Source organism: Gekko japonicus, unplaced genomic scaffold, assembly GCF_001447785.1.
Source record: "Gekko japonicus isolate JY-2015 unplaced genomic scaffold, Gekko_japonicus_V1.1 scaffold362, whole genome shotgun sequence".
NCBI lineage: Eukaryota > Metazoa > Chordata > Lepidosauria > Squamata > Gekkonidae > Gekko > Gekko japonicus.
The window spans coordinates 1,162,275-1,183,127 of record NW_015160220.1 but is presented as its reverse complement, the minus strand read 5'-3'; the positions used below and the strand labels follow the sequence as shown (position 1 = coordinate 1,183,127).

General features: G+C 43.7%; 1 protein-coding gene across 1 annotated transcript in view; it reads left to right on the top strand.

Annotated features, from left to right (window-relative positions):
• LOC107110279 (bifunctional heparan sulfate N-deacetylase/N-sulfotransferase 4) overlaps positions 1 to 20,853 on the top strand; it is a 123,285-nt gene that overhangs the window by 25,072 nt on the left and 77,360 nt on the right. Inside the window, exons 3-5 of the mRNA XM_015411043.1 lie at positions 310 to 464; positions 11,788 to 11,973; positions 16,998 to 17,126. Coding sequence (XP_015266529.1) covers positions 310 to 464; positions 11,788 to 11,973; positions 16,998 to 17,126 — 470 coding nt within the window. The remainder of the gene's footprint in view (positions 1 to 309; positions 465 to 11,787; positions 11,974 to 16,997; positions 17,127 to 20,853) is intronic.

Here is a 20,853-nt window from a genome sequence, read left to right as displayed (position 1 = left end):
AATTGAGTAGCTGGCACATCAGCATAATATACTCTTGGGCCACAGATCTGTGGCATGGTAAAGCTATAGGTTTAGGTGACATAAGGACAGTCTATGTGTGATGGAATCTTGCATGTGTCAGTATAATTTAAATGCAGGTATAATTTAAATTTTGTTCTTTTATACGCCTTTTAGCATTATATGATCTGTTATTATAATACAATTCAGTGAGTAAAATTCAAGCATAAATTATGTAGCAATCATCCATATGACAAAAAAATGTTCAAGATAGTTCAGAATATCATTTACAGTTATTCCTTATCTTTGCAGGAACCATTGAAGAGGATGAAGGTGATGACCTATTGCTAAATTCTGTGGATGAGTTCTGGTGGTTTCCACATATGTGGAGTCACATGCAGCCACATCTCTTCCATAATGAGTCGTCGCTGGTGGAGCAGATGATTCTCAACAAGGAATTTGCACTAGTGAGTAATCTTGGAATATCCTTAGGAGCAAATCCACATTAAGGTGTTTTATTTTTAAAAAAATCATGCTTGGGGTAACAGAAAAATGCTTAATGGATCTGAATCAGAATGAGTAAACTAGATAGAAATGTAGAACATCCCTAACTAACAAGGCAGCCGCAATTTGATGCTGCCAGGAGGACCTCAGAACTGAGGGCTTGAGTGACTTGGGGAGACCAAGCCAATGTACCCACAAACACTACAGTTTACAAACAAGCCAGTTGTGGTGTCTCATTCATAATGGATCCTTGTTTGTAATTTTTCTATGTTTGGATAATAGAATGTTATCCATAATCACTTGTATTGGGTATTGAGGACTCTAAAGAATCCTTCTGAATAAGAAGTCAGTGATAAATGGGGATACAAGCCATGACTTTATTTCTTGATAATACTTCAATCTCTTAAAACTGAGCTCTATAGTTGTGTAGTTCCCTTATGAGCATGCTTTTTAAAAAAATGCTTTCTCATAGAAATTTATCTTCATGACATAACAGCCTCCCTGATGTCTAACTCTGAGCTGGTGTCCATGAACTCAGAGTAATCTTGCATCTTCTCATGTTTTTCAATTTTTGAAGCCTTGCTTTTGTTGTGTTTTTCCCCACTGTCTGCTCATTTGCTATTCTTCTGCATGTTTGCTATGAATAAAGCAAAACTCTGATTTTCCAAAGAGTATTGCCCTGCCTTTTCATAATACAAATCTAAATTACCATTCCAATTAACAAAGGGGTGGATTCAGGCAGCCTTTTTTCTCAATCTCACCTATCTGCCCTCCTTACTACAGGCATGCCCCACATAAGTTTTGTCTATGTAGGAGCTGCAAGCCACTTTATGGTGGAGCAGAGGGGAGGATGGAACTGCCTGGCACCAACAAGGGAAGCTCCATGGCATGGCCGCCCTGTGCCAGGAGGCTGGGGAATGTGGCAGCTGCAGCAACAGCCAAAGTCTAGTCTGAAAGGTTGTGTCCAGGCAGGCAGGGGCCAGGGCTTCCATGTAATTGGAGCACAGGCTTAGCCAGCAGGAGGGCATTATGTCCCAGGGGACAAAATGGGGTGGAGACAGCATCTTTAAATGGGAGGCTTCCGTGAATGCCAGTGAAGAAATGGGGCAGAGGTGGCTCCCTGTTGCTAGAGCAGTCTAACTCAGAGCAAAGGAGGATGAGAGTGAACCTGAACTCTCTCCTCAACCTGGTCTGAGGCCTGGGGAGGTCTCCTAGGAAAATGTGGCACAATGGTGAAAGGTCAGCAGGTGGGGCTCACACGGGCCCATTGCACTGTTTCCTGTATGGAATACTGGTCATGTGGCAGAAAGCTCTGTTGTTATGGCTGATCTTTTGTAACTGTTTTAAACCATCAAGCTAGTAGATGATGGTTGTAGATATCTGTGAAATGTATGGGTGTCTCAATTGTCAGTCATTTATATGCATCAAACCATTAGCTATGAAGGTTGTATTTAGCTCACTGATGAGCTCACAGCACTGATGCTTTATTTTTATTTTGTTCAGTTGTATGTTAATTCGTGGCTCAGACTTTGTTTCTTGTGTCCCATACATCAAAAAACTAATTCTAGACTTCTTGAATATGAATAGGAAACTTAGGATATATTGCATAATAAGATGAGTGCATTTTCTGGATGGTTTCTGCAGGGCTTGGGAAGACAGGAAGTCAGAGAGTTCATTTTTTAGAGCAGAGAATAGATCCTGGGGATTTGCTAGGGAAGATTTTCACTACATGCATAGCCATCCCTCTCTGCTTCTTGTCATGCAGCAGCTTAGTAGTTCTAGCTGTCATCTCTGTGGCATCCACTAGTTCAGTAGTGCTGGTTTATGAGTGGAAAGGTACTGCATGAAGATAGCATGGATTCATTAACATAGAGTTTGCCTGTGACACCACACAACTCTCCTATTGTTTTCAATTCAGACAAACTGTGCATATCATCCAACAGTGGAATAGTTTGCTAACTAAGAACTAGAGCCTGAATTCTGGAAACTTCAACTCTCAGTTCAGATAGGCCATGGCCTATTTTGTTGTATATTATCCATGGTTTCTTCCATCAGAGACTAGAAATATTACATTAGCATCTCTTTTAGTGAGGTAATTCTGTTGTATGGTATGTTACAGGAGGGTTCATTCTTCTTCTGCAGTGTCCAGGGTCACAATATTTCACGCTCCAGTTTGGATCTGTAAAGCTCTTAATTAATGAGCCCAAATGTGGTATCCATGGTGGTCATGATGGTACAGATGTGTTTTCTGATGCTCACTTACTTCTTTCTCAAAGCAAAGAGCTAGTCCAGGTTTTTCTCCATCTCTCAGGAGCAGTACATGCTTCAGAAGAGTCCTGAAGGGATCACTTTTATGTCTACACAGAACACCAATACAGCTATTTTCATCGCATAAGGACACTTTGTTTGGAACCTTCCAATATTTCATTATTAGATCAAGACCCCATGGTAGCTATTTGATTGTTGACTGTGCCCCATATGGTGATCATTTTGTAGCTGTCCCCACTAGAATTCTAGAGTTTCAAAATTCCAAAAAGTGTTCACAGGCTTAACAAGATTGATGTGCTAAATGAATCTGACCCAATAGACTAGAAAATTGCTTTTTATTCATTATCTTCCTGCAATTTCTAAGACTGACCAAATATACCATCTTCACCATCCCACATTTTCTTCATTCCCCAAGATAAGAATAGCTAGTGACCCTCACCCAGGGGCACAAGAATTCTTGCAAAGGCGAAGAGCCAGTTAAATTTTGAAGGAGCTTGGTTAGAGGAAAAAGAACATGGAGACCTGAGCATATCAATGATAAGAGAAAATCTGCACTCTAATCTTTCACCTTCTCCTTCAACCTAACCTGCTGTCTTCCTTTCATGCAGTAATTTCTTGAGAGATACCAAAGGTCAAGACTGCATAGAAATTATAGTATCTGATTTGGGAGACTTTTATTCCAATGACAGTTGTGATCATTCTGTGGTGAAAATTAAATGTTCTGCAAACGTTTACATACATTCTTCAGCCATGGACGTTTTAGTCACCAGGCCATATTTATTTGAAAACTTGGATTTTGCTGTCTAGCCCACACCATCCCTTCCTACAGCATGTTCTTCCTTGAGTCATTTATATTTGTGGGGTTCAGCTTTTATTGTCCTAAAGCTACTTCTGTTATAGCAAACCTTGGCTATTCTTATTGGATGTGACCCAGCTCCATTAAAATCAACAAGAAGCTCCATCCTCACTGACCTGAGAATTAGAATTCCAGGTATGAACCAGAATATGCCCATTGCTTGTCTGTTAGCCCATTACTTGTCTGTTAGCCCAGGTAATTCTAAGAGGGTAACATGTTAGGATTTTTTTTTAAAGAGAATCTTGCCTCAGTGCAGAGACTGGAATATGTGACCTTCAGGTCTTTCCAGCTTTTTGCAGACAACTCAACGATTGGTCATTGGTACCTGAGGCACAGCCTAGCAAGCAGAAGACAAAACTCCATAGCAGGAAAGAGTTTTAACATCTTGCCCAAGAGTAGAATCTGAAACTTTGTCTGTCACTTTCAGGGTGTGGAGGCTATTTGTGGTCATTATATAACTATTAGCCCATCAGGAAGAATGTGGTAAAATGATGCTAATCGGCCTTACTCATCCCAAATATTGAAATGGGCTTCAAATGGCTGCCAAAGAAGTTGAATGGCAGGCTTCTAAAAAGCATTCTATAAAAACACAATTTTTGAAAACAGTTGTCAAGATCTGACACTAATGTTTCTACAAAAATGACTCGTAACATTAGATGAAGTAGTGTTTTCTGACATGTACAGACTAACTGAAAGCACCCAACTTGTTGGTGGGAAGGTGATAAAATTTGGCATAGAAGCAAAAATAATATTCACACTTATCACTGTCAGGAGCTTATTTGACCTTAGCTGTGGTTCCACTTTCCTGTCAAGAGGTTGTCTTCTCAGTTACCTCTGCCTCAAAGGAATATACTTCCCATACCAAAAGATAGCAGAACATTCAAAAATAATAACCCAATTGTATGTATCAAACAAAAACAGATTAATGCACTTGTATCTGGATTCACAGACATCTAATAGTGTCATCTTGAGCAAAGTTACACCCTTCTAAACCACTTATTTCAATGGACTTAGAAGGGTGTAAGTCTGCTGAGGATTGTGCTGTGAGACAATATCGACACAGAGAACAAGGTGAAGCCCTTGAGCATTGCGCTTAAAGTTATTGCACCTTGAATTAACAACTGGTCATACCACACAAAGAAAAGATTGTAGTTTAACTACCTTTGCGCACAGATGGTATAGAGAAACCAGCCCATCCTCTTATAACTGGGGCTGGGATGGGGCGAGAGGAAGTAACTTCACTATGGAGGAATATATTCACAGCTTTAAAAAAGAGACGTGCACAAAAACATAATCAAGTACATTTTGGTGGGGGAAGAGGAGGGAGTTGTGTCTGTTAGCATCAAGAATGTATTATTTTAAGTGCTGTCCATTTTGTTCAAACTTCCTTGACATCTGTTTTGACATCTGTCAAAACCTCTTGTTATGTATATTTATAGGCATTGTAATATATGGTTATTGATTGGCTGTTTTAACCTGTTGTTTGTTTAGCTGTTGCTTTGTTTGCAACTTTTTCTCATGGCCAGAGGCTAAAACGAACTGAACTGAAAACCCTTTGGCAGCTTTCCCAATCAATACATTGCAGGATGCATCCTACTCACCCCCCTTTTCCTTCACCTTGGCTCTGTTCCCTTGACTTTGTGTAATGGGGCTACTCTGCTCATACAATATTCCAACTTCTTCTTCAAGGCAACTGCAATTGTCCTACAGTTAGTAATTGTAGCTAAACCGAAAGGTCCATTAGAACTGATCACTGACTTTGGTAAATATTGAATGTGCTCACAGGTAACCTGAAATAGGCTGAGTAAAGTCTAAAAGTACTAAAGGCTGTGATCACATGCACAATTAGCCCTGCCATAGGTGCAAATGCTGGGCAGATGTAACAGGTGCGATCAGACACGAACATCTGGGAAACACCCCACACCCATCGGCAACCCATTTGGTCTGCAGAAGCAGAGTAAAAAGACACTGGGGAAAATCTGGTAGTAAACAGGTTGCGACGGGCCACTGTATAGATTTCCTGCCCCTCACACCTGACTAGGAATGAGGGGGGAAGCCTATACTGTACAATACATTACCAACAACACCCAGAGAAGTAGACTGCCCTCTCTGGATTTCAGAGCATTTGCCACCCGGAATCTCTAAACTTAATCCCTCACCAGCCTGAGATTAGAGATTCCAGAATCTCAGTTGGCTTCTGGGATTTAACACATTAGCAACTCAATCTAGAGCTATGCAGTTAATCTTACCAAGGTAGTGTAATTTGGTGAGCAGAAGGCACAGGAGTTTAGCCTTGAGATCTCAGTTACAACAATACAGACACATTAACAACAAGAATAGTTTTATTCAGTAAAGAATTTAGCAATTAGACTAATAAGGATTTCAAAACAAGAAAACTTATGGCTCTTGGCCCTCACTAAACATTAAAGAGATAAGCATAGTTACCAGGATGATCCATAGTCAAGAATGTCCAAGTATAGTCCACTTAGGTCCCAAGGGATCCTGAAGGAAAATCTCCCTTGTGCACCAGCCATGTGCTCAGTTTCACAAAGGAGGTCGTTGCTCTACCCGGGACAGCATTTCCCAGGTGCAGTTCAACCAAGTATACAGAGAAAGGAAAATCTGAGCTCTCTTCCAAGGGCAGACAATTAAAAACCCCAATCTAGTCGCAAATTAGCCCTGGCCAGGAGCCAATTGTAGTAGACATAGGAGTGTCCAACTGTTGAGTTGCCATGGGTACAACATCTGAATGGCCAGAGCTCTGAAGGCCACACCTGCAGTCATGTGACCCCCAAATTCCAACCACTCCTCCATGCTGTACGTGACATGGGCCCTGTAGCCTTAAAGCAGGCGCCTTGAAGTCTAGCTCTTCCACTTAGAGGTGTGAAGAATGTGTGGTTATATGGCATGGCAATTGAGGCCATCTGGGCCTCACCATTTGGCTTGCGAGAGGAAATAAGCCAAAGCGTTATCAGAAGATATCACATGAGAAGGCAGGGGCTTTTAGAAATCAATATTTCTATACAGCCACAGATGGAGTTTCCCATGCCTGATCGCTCCAGCGCGCTGTCATGGTGTCGGGATGGTCTAATCAGGCCATCCCAACTCCATGCTGTTAGTCTTTTCCCCTTCTCAGTATGCGCATCATTGCAAACTCCATAGGGAGCCCTCAGTGTAGAGATGTGATTCATTGAGTCCTCATTTAAGCGCATCAGAAACAAACAGCAAAAAAAAAAGACTCACCCGTGGTTGCATCTGATCATGCAGTGGCGGGCTGTGCCCACAGCTTCCAAGGACTGTGTGATTGCACAACTGCGGATCATGTTCCTCTGGAGGAAATAGCCTCGCTTTCCCCCTGCTTTATCTCGCATGTGTGACCACACCCAAAGATTTTCTGAAACCAAATTCTCAAAAAGCAAGAAAATTTTTATTTAAAAAATACTAGTTCTGCAGTACCCATGATGTTTTACTTCTGAACACTTGTAATTCTGACAACTACAAAACAACTATTCTCCTGTTTCTTTCCAAGGTATAAAGCTACCTGAGGCCATACATCTCTCTCTCTCTTTTTTATTTAAAGAACTATACCCCAATGTTATCCCCAAAACAACAAACCTGTAAAGTAGGTTAAGATGAGAGAGAGAGTGACTGTCCCCTGCAACCTTCCATGGCACAGTTTTGACACAAGTTGGGACTCTGGTCTTGACAACACAACTACAGTCCACCCAAAATTTTTATGGAGTTTCTCCCAGTCTGGGAGCTGCCTTTTTAACTCAACCAGAATTTAAGGGATGAAGACTCAAAATTTCCCTCCAGGCCTCCTCTTGACCAATCACTTCAAAAGTCCGGTTCCCCTAGGAACAACATTTCAGGGAGATTAATAGGTTGCAGCAAGAAAAAGGGAGACAGAAAAATTCTGTCCCACTGACAGAAGTGCCTTCTGTGAGTGGAAAAATTTAGGTTGGCTCCATCTCACAGTTTCACAAGCAAAATTGAAAATGGGATATTTAAGTCAAACCAGCAAGCCTTCAAACTCAATAGCATCCTTGATGTGACCTTCCCATGTTCGTACTATCTCCGTCATATACAAGCTGTTTTATACTAAGCTAGGCCCCTTGATTCACTTTGCTCAGTATTGCCTATCCTGACTGGCAGCAACTCTGAAGTGCTTTCAGCAGGCAAATTTCTTTCTCAGAACCTGCCATCTGAGATCTTTTTTGCTGGACATGTACATGCAAACCATCCTTCATCACTGAATCACAGAACAGCTGTCCTTGGACTCTTGCTTTTAAAGTTGTCCTGCTATTTAAAAAAAATTATTTGTCCTTCCCCAACATAGAACTGTGACTGATATTGGTAGAAATCAAAAAGCTTCATCACTTGAGTTAACTTCCATTGCATGTTTCTTAGGCTCAAAGCCTAACCTCTTTTTTTTCCCCCCAAAAAAGCCAGGCAAAATGCAATCAGTTCCCTGAAAATTAGTTGAAGTTTTCCCATTCATTCTAGTTGGAAATGGATTGGGCCCAGAATTCTGTTTTGCAAAGCAAATATTCATCTTCAAACATTAACAGCTATGGGGTAAAGCTGGAGTTTTAAATCCCACACAGCAGGATACATGTAATTCTTTAGAATATTCAAAATCAGCAACTGGAAAGACTGTAGGTACATTTACCAAAAAGAAAAAAGAAAGAAACTTTGTTCTGGAAAAAAAAAATTAATGCAATAAGCTGATGCAGTGAGAAATAATCTCCTAGGGGAAGTCTCAGTTTACCTGAACAATAATACTAGAAAAGCCATCCCAGCACTAAAAGCAGATAAGAGCTTATGTAAATCTTTTAATTCAGCAAGGTGACAGCTTAGAAAGTGCTGAGAGCCTCATATCACCTCTCTCCTTTTGACAACTCTGAAAGCAATTCAGCAGGGATCACTTCTTCACATCGCGGCCTTGTTGCACCAACAGAGGACAAAACCCATTTTATTTTTCACACAGCTGAAAACAGGATTTGTCATGCTGAAGCAGACAGTTGCTCCACTGACAGTTTGTCTTAAAACTTGCTCATATGCATGTTTGGAAGAAGACCTGGATTAACAGAGTTGCCTTTTCCGCTGATGTGGCGAACACCTGCAGCTGCCTTATGTGGAGTCAGACCATTGGTCTATCAAGACTAGTATTGTCTGCTCTAACTCAAAGCAGCTCTCCAGGTTTCCAGGTACAGGCCTTTCACATCACATACCACCTTTTAACTGGAGATGTTGTGGATTGTAGCTGGCACTATCTGTATGCAAAGTAGATGCTCTACCACTGAGCCACAGCCCCACTCCAAAGTAGGGGTGAAGGATTTATGATCTTTCCATCTGTACAGAACACAAGAGCTCAACAAACTCACTTGTAGTGTGTTTTGAATAAGATACCCATTGCATTTTTTTTTACAGATACTCTCCTCCGTATATGCTTGCCAATATTTTATGTTGTTGATCTGGCCAGCAACATTTCTTTAAGGCAGGTAACCACTGGGGGAGGGGGGATTTAAAGTTTCCAGATGTTTGAAGGGTACTTTGTTTTTCAGATTTACTTGCAGGCATGGAAGGTAAGAATATGTTGTGGGTTTTGTTTTGTTTTTTTGAAAAGTCTAACATGATGATTCCAGTAGATCCATCCATTGTTAAACTTTGCAGAGGTGAAGTTGTTGTTACTGTTTCCTAGTCAGTTAACAACTTTTTGCGTGAGGGAGCCATCTCAGGATTTTTAAAAATCTTTGTACCACAGGTCAGCTGACAGATTCTGACAACTCCACTCATAACCCACTGGCTTTTAATCTGACTTCACCCCGAACCACCATATTTCCCCCTAGCTCCATCCAACACTAAAGGGGTAGTATTTCTTTATCCAGTCCTGAAGTGAGAGGGCTAATTGGAGATACTTGATGGTGATGGAACTGAAGGAATTCCAACTGCAGCAAGCAGCACATGCTTTAATTCTGGCACTGAAGTACAGTACAAAGCAAAATCATGTTTCAATAGTGAAGCCAAAAGGAGGGAAAAATTTACTCATCTCTACTGAAAATTTACTAATGTTCAAACCATTCTCTGCACCGACTGTAAAGACTCAGTTGTTTTTTTGGAGAAATTGTAGTGATCAGGTCTCACATATCCTTTGTCACATTACGTTTCCTATACAAAGTCTTGTATCTTTAAAAAAATCCCTTCCTGTTTATTATATATCGAATTTCATATCCAGCAACAATAAAAAAGAAGGATATTTAATTTCCTTTCAATGGTATGTTACCTTCTGACCCCTCTGTTTGATTTTATCCAGCTTGCTTATAAATCTAACGTATAAATGGAGCTGTTTTTGTTTGTTCAGTCAGTTATGGATGTTTTCCTATAAAATCTTGGTATCTAATGAAGGGATCTTTGACCCTGAAAATCTTCTTTGTTTGGAAGGTGCTACTGGACTTCCATCTACCTCTCCTGCTGCAGACCAACAAGGCTGTCATCTAAAATGACAAAATCTTGATGGAGGTCACTAGCAAACACTTGTGAACTTTCCCCACTAAAAGAATCTGATGGCTAACAAAGACTAGCACCAAACAGACTAACAAAATTTGTGGCAGGGTATGAGCTTTATGAGTCACTGCTCACACACACACACACACACACACACACACACATGCGTGTATATATATGTGTGTGTGTGTGTGTGTGTGTGTGTGATTGTATATATGTGTGTGTGTGTGTGTATATATGTGTGTGTGTGTCTGTGTGGTTTTTCAAGATTAGGTGCTTACCAGCAGCAGCAGGAGTCTGCAATATAAATTTTGGTATGTGCATGGCCAGACCAGATGCCAGATTGCACAGCATCTTACACCATGGTGTCATCTCAAACATACTTGGGTAATGGGTGACCCTTATGGGAGTACAACTCACCAAAAGGACAGATAGGTGGAGAAAACAGTTGAAGAGGGCCAGAAGATCTCTGACAACCTGAGTCTTCCCACAGTGGATGGTTACAGAGGGCCAGAAGTTCTCTGACAACCTGAGTTGCAGAGGGCCACATAACAGAGTGAGGTAGGTTCATCCCTCCCCTCTTTTGAAGGTCCCCCTCCTACCCCTCACTCCCCAGCCAGGGGCCGTGGCCACACGTGGGGAGCTGCAGCATACAGTCCTCAGAGAGACAGCACCAAAATACTTGCAGAGCAGGGGGTTGCCACTGGACATGGCCTCCTGAGGTCACCACCACAATATCCACGCACTGCAGAGGCTGTCCCCAACAGGGCCCAGTGGTGCCCCATCCAGCTGACCACCAGTGCATGTATGCATTTTCCCAGTTGGAACATTTCTATGCAGATTCTGCAGGAGCCCATCCACCACATGGATTGACACGGCCCCCAACATCCATAGGTCATGGACAAAGATCATGCTTGGCCCATCACTATCTGAATTTTGGTAGATGGACACTCAAGAAAGGGTCATTTTGGTGGTGAACTTCAGGTCCATGATATTTATTCACTGGAGAACAGTCTTCTGGAAGTAAGCCTCATTGAAGAAAATGGGACTTGATTCTGAGTAGACCCCTTCAGTCATTCTTTCCCTCTTACTTCCAGACCATGCTGTTATTCCAGCATACCTTTGACCTAGATAGCCATTAAGGATGATTAATTAATAATAAACTCAGATCTGACATGACGTCATGGGTATAAAAATTTAGCATGTCACAGTTTTAGGATACAGAAGCTGTGGATGTCTTAAAGGCCAATTCTGTCTGTGCTTATACCTCTAGTTACAGAATACCATTTTAGTACAAAACGAATTTCTTCTTATATACAGCTGTTTAAAATGATCGAGATGAGGGCCCAAAATAACTAAGGCTGGAGATGGATTAATGATATTTATTCAGAGAGTTGAAAGGCACTTTTGAAAGAGGGATTGCTGCTCATGACATGTACACACATCTCTCGCTCTGGTAAAGAGGGTTGGTATGCATCTATAATCTCTCTACAGCTAAAATATTTGACTGTATGTCAGCAGTACACACACTCACACATTACTGACAACAACAGAATCAATTCCAGCCAATTGCTCTTGATATAGCTAAAGTTGTTGGTGTTCCCTACATCTTAATCTTATACAGTGTGTTGTTTTCTTTGTTTTGTTTCCCCCAGGAGCATGGTATTCCAACTGATATGGGCTATGCAGTTGCTCCACACCATTCTGGTGTCTATCCTGTTCATATTCAGCTTTATGAAGCCTGGAAGAAAGTGTGGGGTATTAAAGTCACCAGCACTGAAGAGTACCCTCATCTGAAACCTGCACGGTACAGACGGGGCTTCATCCACAATGGCATCATGGTACACTGCATTTCCATTACTTCATAATCGTATCTCTGTAGAAATGTCTAAAGGGAATGCTGTTTTCCATATGGCTTGGAGTTGTAAGAGTGGCATTTTAAATCTATTGGTAGTAGAAAAAACAAGAAGGGGGACCCGCGATACTCGCAGGGGGGGAGAAGCTCCATGGGAGAAGGAAGCAGCCGCAGGTGAGCCTTCTCCCCTGCCCCCCCCGTCCCCGGCATCCACAGCGAGGACCACACCCCTCCAAGCCTTCTCCCTCTTCCCACCCCCCCAGCACCGGTGGCATGGCCTGAACTTGGCCTGCCAAGCTTGCTCCCTCCCCCCTCCCCTAGCAGTGGCAGTGATGAGGCTTGGCCGGCCCGCCAAACTTTCTCCCTCCCTCCTCCCCCAGTGGCAGTGAGGCCTGGCCAGCCCCCCGCAATCAGCACGTCGTCAAAATAGGGCACTGTGCCAGGTACCCCCCTTAGTAGACGTTCCATGAGGCCCTGAAAAATCCCAGGTGCTACGTTGACCCCGAATTGCAGCCTGTTCACTTTAAAAGCCCCTTGGTGGGTTACAATTGTTTGGGCCTCGGCAGCCTCCGGGGTGACAGGCAACTGCTGGTATGCCTGGGCCAGGTCAAATTTGGCGAAAATCTTGCCACCCCCCAGGGAAGCCAAAATGTGGCTTATTACCGGGACCGGGTACGAATGTTGCTGCAGCGCCTTGTTAATCGTACATTTGTAATCGGCGCATAGTCGTATGGACCCATCTGATTTGACAGGGGTTACGATCGGGGTCTCCCATTTGCTGTATGGTACTGGCTCTAAAACCCCTTGCTCAACTAGTTTGTCAATCTCTTTTTCCACCTTATGTTTGAGAGACACAGGTACTTTCCGATACTTCAACCTAATAGGTTTGACTGACGGATCTAAGTCAAACGCAACCGGGGGGCCCTTGTACCTCCCCAACCCTTCGGCAAATACATCAGGGAACAGGTCGTACAGCATGCCCCATTTATTTTCAGACATCCTGTTAATCCCAGAAATACCAATGCCCAATGGCTCAAACCAATCTAACCCTAGCAGGTTAACCCGGTCTCCCTCTGCAATCAGGAATGACAGTTTAACACATTTCCCCTTATACTCAACAGTAACAGAGTCCCGTCCGGCCAAGGGAATTCGGTTGCCCTGGAAGTCGGACACTCTGGTTCCCGCAGGCTGGAGCCGCCGCCGGCTTCGGTTCGGGAACAACTGGCGCCAGGACGCGGCAGAAATCACCGTCACGGACGATCCTGAGTCCACCTCCATTGTACAGGGTCGGCCGTCGAGGAGTGGAGTCACGGTGATCTTGCCCTGGCTGCTGGTGCGATTTACGGCCGATGCGCTCGACAAGGTCGCCGTCAACTGGCAGCTTGCTTCCGATGCTGAGGAACGGGTCTTGCCTTGGGTGCTGACTGGAGTGCCCCTCTGCGCTGACCGGTTGTTAGTTGAGGGATCCTTCTTCGCTGATCTGCAGACTCTGGCCAGATGACCACGCCGCCCACACGCTCTGCAGTCGACATCACGAGCCCAACAGGAGTCGCGCTGGTGTTTCCCGCCACAACCGGAGCAAGGCTTGACGTTGGTAGTCTTCGCTGGGGTCCGCTTGCCTCGAACCGCGTTGACGTCATCATCCGCGTCTTCGCCCTCGCTGTCTCGTTGAGCGTGTATACTGGGCTCTGCCACCCGCTGGCGGACCTCCTTCGTGGACTTCTCCGCTGCTTCCGCGGCCACGGCCTCTTCGTAGGCCACTGCCCAGGTCAGGGTGGTGCGGGCGAACAGCCTCTGTTGCAGCCTTTCATCTTTGAGACCGCAGACGAGACGGTCTCTGAGGGCTTCCTCCACGTTGTGGAAATTACATGGCCGTGCGGCTTTGCGAAGGGCCGCCACGAAATCTGCGATGGTCTCGCCTCCGGCCTGGTTCCGCTTGTAAAAAGCGTGCCGGCAGGCGATCTCCGACGGTTGTGGAGAATAGTGAGCCTTAAGCTTCTCCGTGATGTCAGCGTAGGTGACAGTCTTTATATCAGTTGGGGCCACCAACGACCTGGCTATGTCGAAGGTCCCCTTCCCGCAGGAACTCAGGAGGCATGCTCGTTTCTTCGCCTCATCGGTGATGTCGTGGGTCTCCAGATGGAACTCGAACCTGGACAGGTAGGAGTCCCAGTCTTCGGAGGAGGGTTCGAAGCACTCGAACTTCTGGCTTCCAGCCATCGGGGGAGACTTGGGCACCGGAGCTGGTGGCGCCTCCGCCGGATCGGCTGCTGTGCTCTGCTCGCTTTCTTCCGGGTCCGAAGTGTGGATGTCCGCAGGGCTGCCTACCTGCTCTAACATCCCATCTTCGTCGCCAATTGTTAGATCGCGCTAACAAAGGACCCGTAGAGTGATTCAGCAAGTGATTCAGCTTTATTGGAAGTAACGAACAAGCACTAACTCAGTAAGAAACCAGAACAGAAAACAGTGGGAGCTTATGCTCCTTTTAAACATAACCGGGCTAATGTAGCCACGCCTATTTACAAATAACAACCAATGAGATTGCTAGGATAAAGACCAATGGGAGTCTTTCCCTCCTAGGGAATGGTATTGTTCTGATTGGTCGCTGTTACGAAGCGACCAATAGGAAGTTCGCTCAGAGGAGCCCTGGTCTGGCTCGAAGCTTAACATGGGAGTCCTATGAGGTGATTCATGTAATCATTTCAATACATTACACTTGGCCCGCCAAACTTTCTCCCCCCCCCCGGCAGCGGTGAGGGCTGAGTGGCTTACAGCCGCTGGCCGGTCAAGCCTTCTCCCACCCCCTCTCCCTCCCTGGAGGTGGCAAAGCCGTTCTCAGAGCGTTCCCTGTGCCCCCACATATTTTTCCCAAGTTTTCACATTTTTCTGCACATCTGGGTATTGCCCCAAATGTGCGGGAAAATCTTCCTGCCCCCCAAGTGCCCCTGATGTGCGGATTTAGATATCCGCACGGAGGGGGCATGTTGGGAATTAGATATATAGATATAAGAAAGTCTGCTTCAATAGGAATTTCAACCAGTTGAGGAAACAGTTATCTTCCAAAGTATTAACTGGAAGATGATTAGGTAATTAATATGAATATCTAACTGGCAATGTAGGCCTAATTACAAGCAAAATGATGCATTCCTTTTGCAAAATATCATTCATATTGCCAGACTATGCCTTATAAACAACATGAGCATTTAGACAATAAGTGTAAAGGAACATAGCTTACAGCCACTTCAATGGCTTCACTTCAGTGACATATTTCTGCATGCTTTATCCATGTTCCCAACAAACTCAGATGGGCACACATATTTCTCCTGCCAATGTGTTGTGACATGGTAAAAGAAGTAATCATCACAGCGAAGGAAGTGAAATTATTTCCAGCCAGTACAAAGAGAGGGCAGCTGTTCATATTTTCCACTAAATGTCATGGCACAAGGTCAAAGATGTTCATCCAAGGTCATCTCTCTGTAGAATTAACTTGGCCCATTGATGATATATAAAGCTGTAGCTGGTTGGCAGCTGTAACAGCCAAAGCAGCAACAGTGAACAGATTGGAGCAAAAAAGCACAGATGACTATTATGTCCAAGGGAAATGTCAAAGAAATTCTAGGCAGATGGGAATCAGAAACATTTACTAGAGGTCATCAATACTGTATATTGGTTCAAGTTTGTTGAAATTTATTTTATGGATCTGTATATAAAATAGATTCCATTCTCATAACACATTTATTTTGAGTCCCTGAAATGAAGAAAGTTGGGGTTAAAAGATGTTTCATTTTTAGGATCATGATGTTTAGGTTCAAAGATGTTGTGTTGAGCCTTTCTGCAGATGAGGGGGGGATTCTTTTCACATTATGTTGCATACATCTGCTATGCTGTCTGAATCCAGCAGAGGTGGGATAGGGAAAGCCAGACTTTTGTTTTTTCCCCTCCACAGCCATTTCTGTATGGTCAGCAGGGGTTGTTTCCTCCCGGAGTGTCCTGGAGCAGTGCTCCGGCAGAAATGAGCCCAGGCTCCACGCCCCCCCCCCGGGGGGGAATTAAATGCCCTGGGTTCCCTGCCCGATCTTCCCCAAGTGCCCCACAGAGAAGATCGATCAGGGAAGCCAGGCATGTCTCCTTGCCTCCTCTTCCTTCTCCAGCCAGCCCACCACGACGGGCTGGCTGGAGCAAGAAGGGGAGGTGGGGAGACATGCCCACCTTTCCCCTAGAGACTTTCTGCTTTTGCAGAGAGACTTGGGGGGAATTAAATGCCCTGGGTTCCCAGCCCGATCTTCTCCAAGTGCCCCTTGGAGAACATCCATCAGGGAAGCCAGGCATGTCTCCCTGCCTCCTCTTCCTTCTCCAGCCAGCCCGCCGTGATGGGCTGGCTGGAGAAAGAAGGGAGGCAGGGAGGCATGCCCTCCTTTCCTCCTGATCTTCTCCAAGAGCCCCGCAGCTGTGGGGCACTTGGAAAAAAGATCTCGCAGGGAACCAAGACATGCCTGCCTCTCCGCTTTTCCAGAGAGACGGGGGGGGGTTAAATCTGAGTATTTCCCGCTCTCCCCTCCCTCCGTCCCTCCCTCCGCCCTTCCCTCCCTTCCACTCCTCTCTCCCTATTTCCTTCCTTCCTTCCTTCCTTCCTTCCTTCCTTCCTTCCTTCCTTCCTTCCTTCCTTTCTCTCTCTCTCCCTCTTCCTTCCTTCCTTCTTTCTTTCTTGCCTTCTGACATACTTCCGGTGATGTCAGGGGGTTTGGCATATGGAAATAACTTATGCTAATGAGCTCCTGCACCTTTTTTTCTACGAAATTACCCCTGATGGTCAGTGTCCATGTTTCTAACAGAATGTGTAAAAAATGTCCAGGTAATCGAGACAGGATTCTGAGGTGGCATTTGTATGTCGGGGGAAAAAGAGACTAGTGAGTAAAAAGAACAGCAATTTAGCTGTCCGAAATGACACATAAGAACTGAAAATACTACAAAAACAACCCTGTAGAATTTTTTCCCCTGCTTTATTCTCAGGTTCTCCCTAGACAGACATGTGGACTTTTCACCCATACAATCTTTTATAAAGAATATCCTGGGGGGCCTCAAGAATTAGACAAAAGCATCCGAGGAGGCGAACTGTTTCTTACCATCCTTCTCAACCCCGTATGTACCTCTTTTTCTTACTTTACAACAATAGCAAAATTCTGTATGATGCTGAAGAAGGTGGGGCAACTTTCATTTATGTCCAAAGCACAAATAACATCTATTTGGTCAGAGCTTAATACTGACTACCTTATAAGAAATACTTGCACCCAGACAATATTATACATATAAACATAGTATAATGGAGCTCCATTTTTAAAGAAAAGGTGTCACCTGAGTCACTGGATGTATTTGAATATCATTGCTCCTTCTAAACATAAACTTGGTGGTGTCAGGATCCACAGCAAAACAATGAAGTACATGCTTCCAGGAAGGTTTTACTTTTATTGAAAAGCCATAGATGCAGTAACATGAACACTGTTAGGAATGGCGGGTTACCTATGCGTATAATAGGATATAGGGCATTCGTATGCGCCCCCCCCCCAAGTATTACCCAATTAGATGGGCTCCCGCGCGCGGGCATTTGGCAGATTCCCTAACGGCTGCAAGTAATAATCTTCCCACGAAACCTAGACACACCAACACCTCCTGAGACCTTGAGAGATATGCGTTACAGCTCAGATGCAATTAAGCTCATGGGAAGGAATGCAAAGCAATTAGAAACATACACCACACTCATGGCAGCATAGCTGACAGGTGGTTGTGTTCCTATTGGAAGGCAGTAAAAGTGCAAGGGTTTATGCATATGGAGAACTGTCCAAGTATGCAGAAAAAGATTATTTTGTACTTTTCTGTACAAAAACAAACAAACCAAAACACAGATTAATACTAATCATGCTCAAGGAGGTGTGAGATGCGGAGGGTAGTTGAGCATTAGTTAAACAAAGGAGCAAAGGTGCATGGGAACTTGGTGAATCAAGCCCCTCATAGCTTGAAATTTTCCAGTAAAGATACAAGAGTAGGAGGGTGTTTGGATCAGGGAGAAAATTTCCCAAGTTTTTCTTCTCTCTCATGATTCCTGCTTTCTGCTGTCTCCTTATCAGCAGAATATTTAAGTGCCTATCATAGGGTACATCTCCAGTTCTGACATATTTATTTCCTATGTTGCCCCCCTCAGTTGAACCCAAACAGATGATAACCAGAAACCAAGCTTGTTATTCATTTTATCCCTTAAAAAAATCTTCACTATTTTGCATGCTAATTTAACAAGCCACCATCTATATATATATACAACTGTGATCTGTAATTCCATTTCACTGTCTGACAAAGTGTGCATGCACACAAAAGCTCACACCTTGAAAGCTCACAGCTTTGTTGGTCTTAAAGGTGTCACTGGACTATAACTTTGTTCTATTGCTTCAGACCCAAACGGATGCCCACTTTGATGTATCAGAAAGGCAGAGAACTGATAAGTTTTTTACATACTCAGCAGTCTCCTTAGGAATGCAGGAAAATAATCCCCTTTTAAAGCTGTCTATTCCTGTGGAACCAAATATATATTTCTCCTACAATCCATGGCTTTTCACGTAATGTTTGTGTATCAATCTTTATCTGCTTGCCCATACTTTGATATCCTGAATATACCCATATCTGCTTCTCTGTGTTTCGTGAATAAAGGAAGGTGGATAAGGTTCATTTGAGCTCAGTTAGCCTTGTATTTACCTATAAAGGTATCTGATCTGTACTTGGAAGTGGGGACATGCTTTAAGGTCTCTCTATATAATGTTTTTCCTCTGAGTACTATGGTTCAACGTATCTTACATGACAAAAGGGTAATTGTATAGAAATATTGCTTTCTGCTTTCTATATTCACATGCCTTCTCCTGTGAGTACATTCTGATGACATGCTGTGTCTTATTTCCTGTTGCAAAGCCAAATGGTGAGGCCAGATGGCCAGAGCAAACTTTATAACCATGCCATATAATCCACATTCCTTCACACCTTTCTACTAAAAGCTAGGCTTGAAGGCGCCTGGGCTATGTTGAACATGTCACGTAGGCAATGAAGAAGCTGTGGAGTTTGGGTCACCTGACTGCAGGAGGGGCCTCAAACTTCTAGCCAATCTATATACACACCTGATTTGTAGCTATAAGAACCAACAATTGGGCACACCCCCTGTCGTGATTGGCTGAATGGCCACGGCTAATCATGATTAGATTGGGGTATAATTGATTGATCCCTATGGGAGTGAGTTTTTTTAGCTCTTGCTCTCTTCTTCCTCTTGCCATTGTCTGTGTATTGCACCTGAAATGCTGTTTCTTGGGAAACAAAGAGCTGCTTTGTGAATTGGACCACATGGTTGTGCAAAATGGGATTTATCTTCAAAATCCCTTGGACTGTCTTGGACTGTTGGATGTTCCTGAATTTGGTAACTATGAATCTCATTAATGTGTAGTTAAGGCAAAATCGCCATAGGTTTTTATTGTTTTCCGTATCCTCTACTAGTCTGATTGCTATGCTCTGTACTGAATAAAGATCCTTCTTATTTCTAATTGTCTCTGACGTTGTAAATTGAGCTCCAAGGCTAAATCTTGTGGTTGACGCTGACCACATACGCTACCTTTGTAAGAGTAAATAGTGTGCATCTCTGAGAAGAGCTGCTGATGTGTAAAGCCCAGATGCCAACTAAGGGCTTGAATCTCTTCCCTTAGGAAAAGGTAGGGACTATTGAAAAAGATTCTGGTAGCAAATTGTTCTGAAAACCAGAGAGAGTCTAGACTATCTCATGGTTGTTGTTTAATGTGCTGAAATACTGGATTCCCTCGCATTCCTGGACTGGACTGAAAGGGTTAATCCTGTACAGTAATGCATCTTAATGATTGTAGATGTTCCCACAATGGACCTTAAGTGTCAGAAAATAACTCTGAACAAGTGCCCATCAGAACTTAGAGGGCCTAGGGAATAAGTTAAGGCTCCCTTAGGAGGGAACATGCTTCCAAGCAGACAAGCTTGCCACAGATGAGGGGGTATTCTTCTCAATATAAGTTGCAGAGGGTTCTAAGTGGTGACAATGGTTGATGACATCATCAGCCTGCATCTGCAACTAGAGCACCCCTTCTAAGTGTAGGTTGGACTGACCCATCCTATTTTCAACCTTGTGCTTTTAGAATAAACTCCCGGAAGAGATCAGGGCCCTGCAGGACCTCTTACAGTTCTGCAGGGCTTGCAAAATGGAGCTCTTCCACCAGGCGTTCGACTAGGGAGCCGCATCATGCACCAAGGAGTGTCCCTGTGCCCTGACTTTACCATATTTTACCCCCAGCCTGTGCCCTGGCCTACCATCATTGTCTCTAGCATATGCCTGCTGCATAATAAGTGAGCAAACTGAGCTGGTATGAAAGTTACGGAAATCATACGGTCACCTAAGCTATATTAGAAATAATTTTTGCTCTTGTTTTATCTGATAATGTTCCAACTTTTAACTGTGTTTTAATTGATTGATATTTATGTTATATGTTTATATAGGTTTTAATTGTATTTATGAAATGTTGTGTAAGCTGCCCTGAGCTCACTTGTGAGGGGAAGGCAGGATATAAATTGAATGAATAAAAGCATCATTTGACAAATAACACTAAATACACATTTTCATCTATATTTCTATGTAGCCATCCAGAATATCTGATGACATTACTAGACCATATATTATTGCTTGCTCTCCCGACAAGATCTTTCTAACTGCTAGGAAAGTATGAAATTATTCTAGCCTGTGGGTGCCTATCTTGTGTCAGTTAATGAAAGCAACCAACAGAATCACTCATGCTGGTACAAGGCAGAGTATAACTGTTTT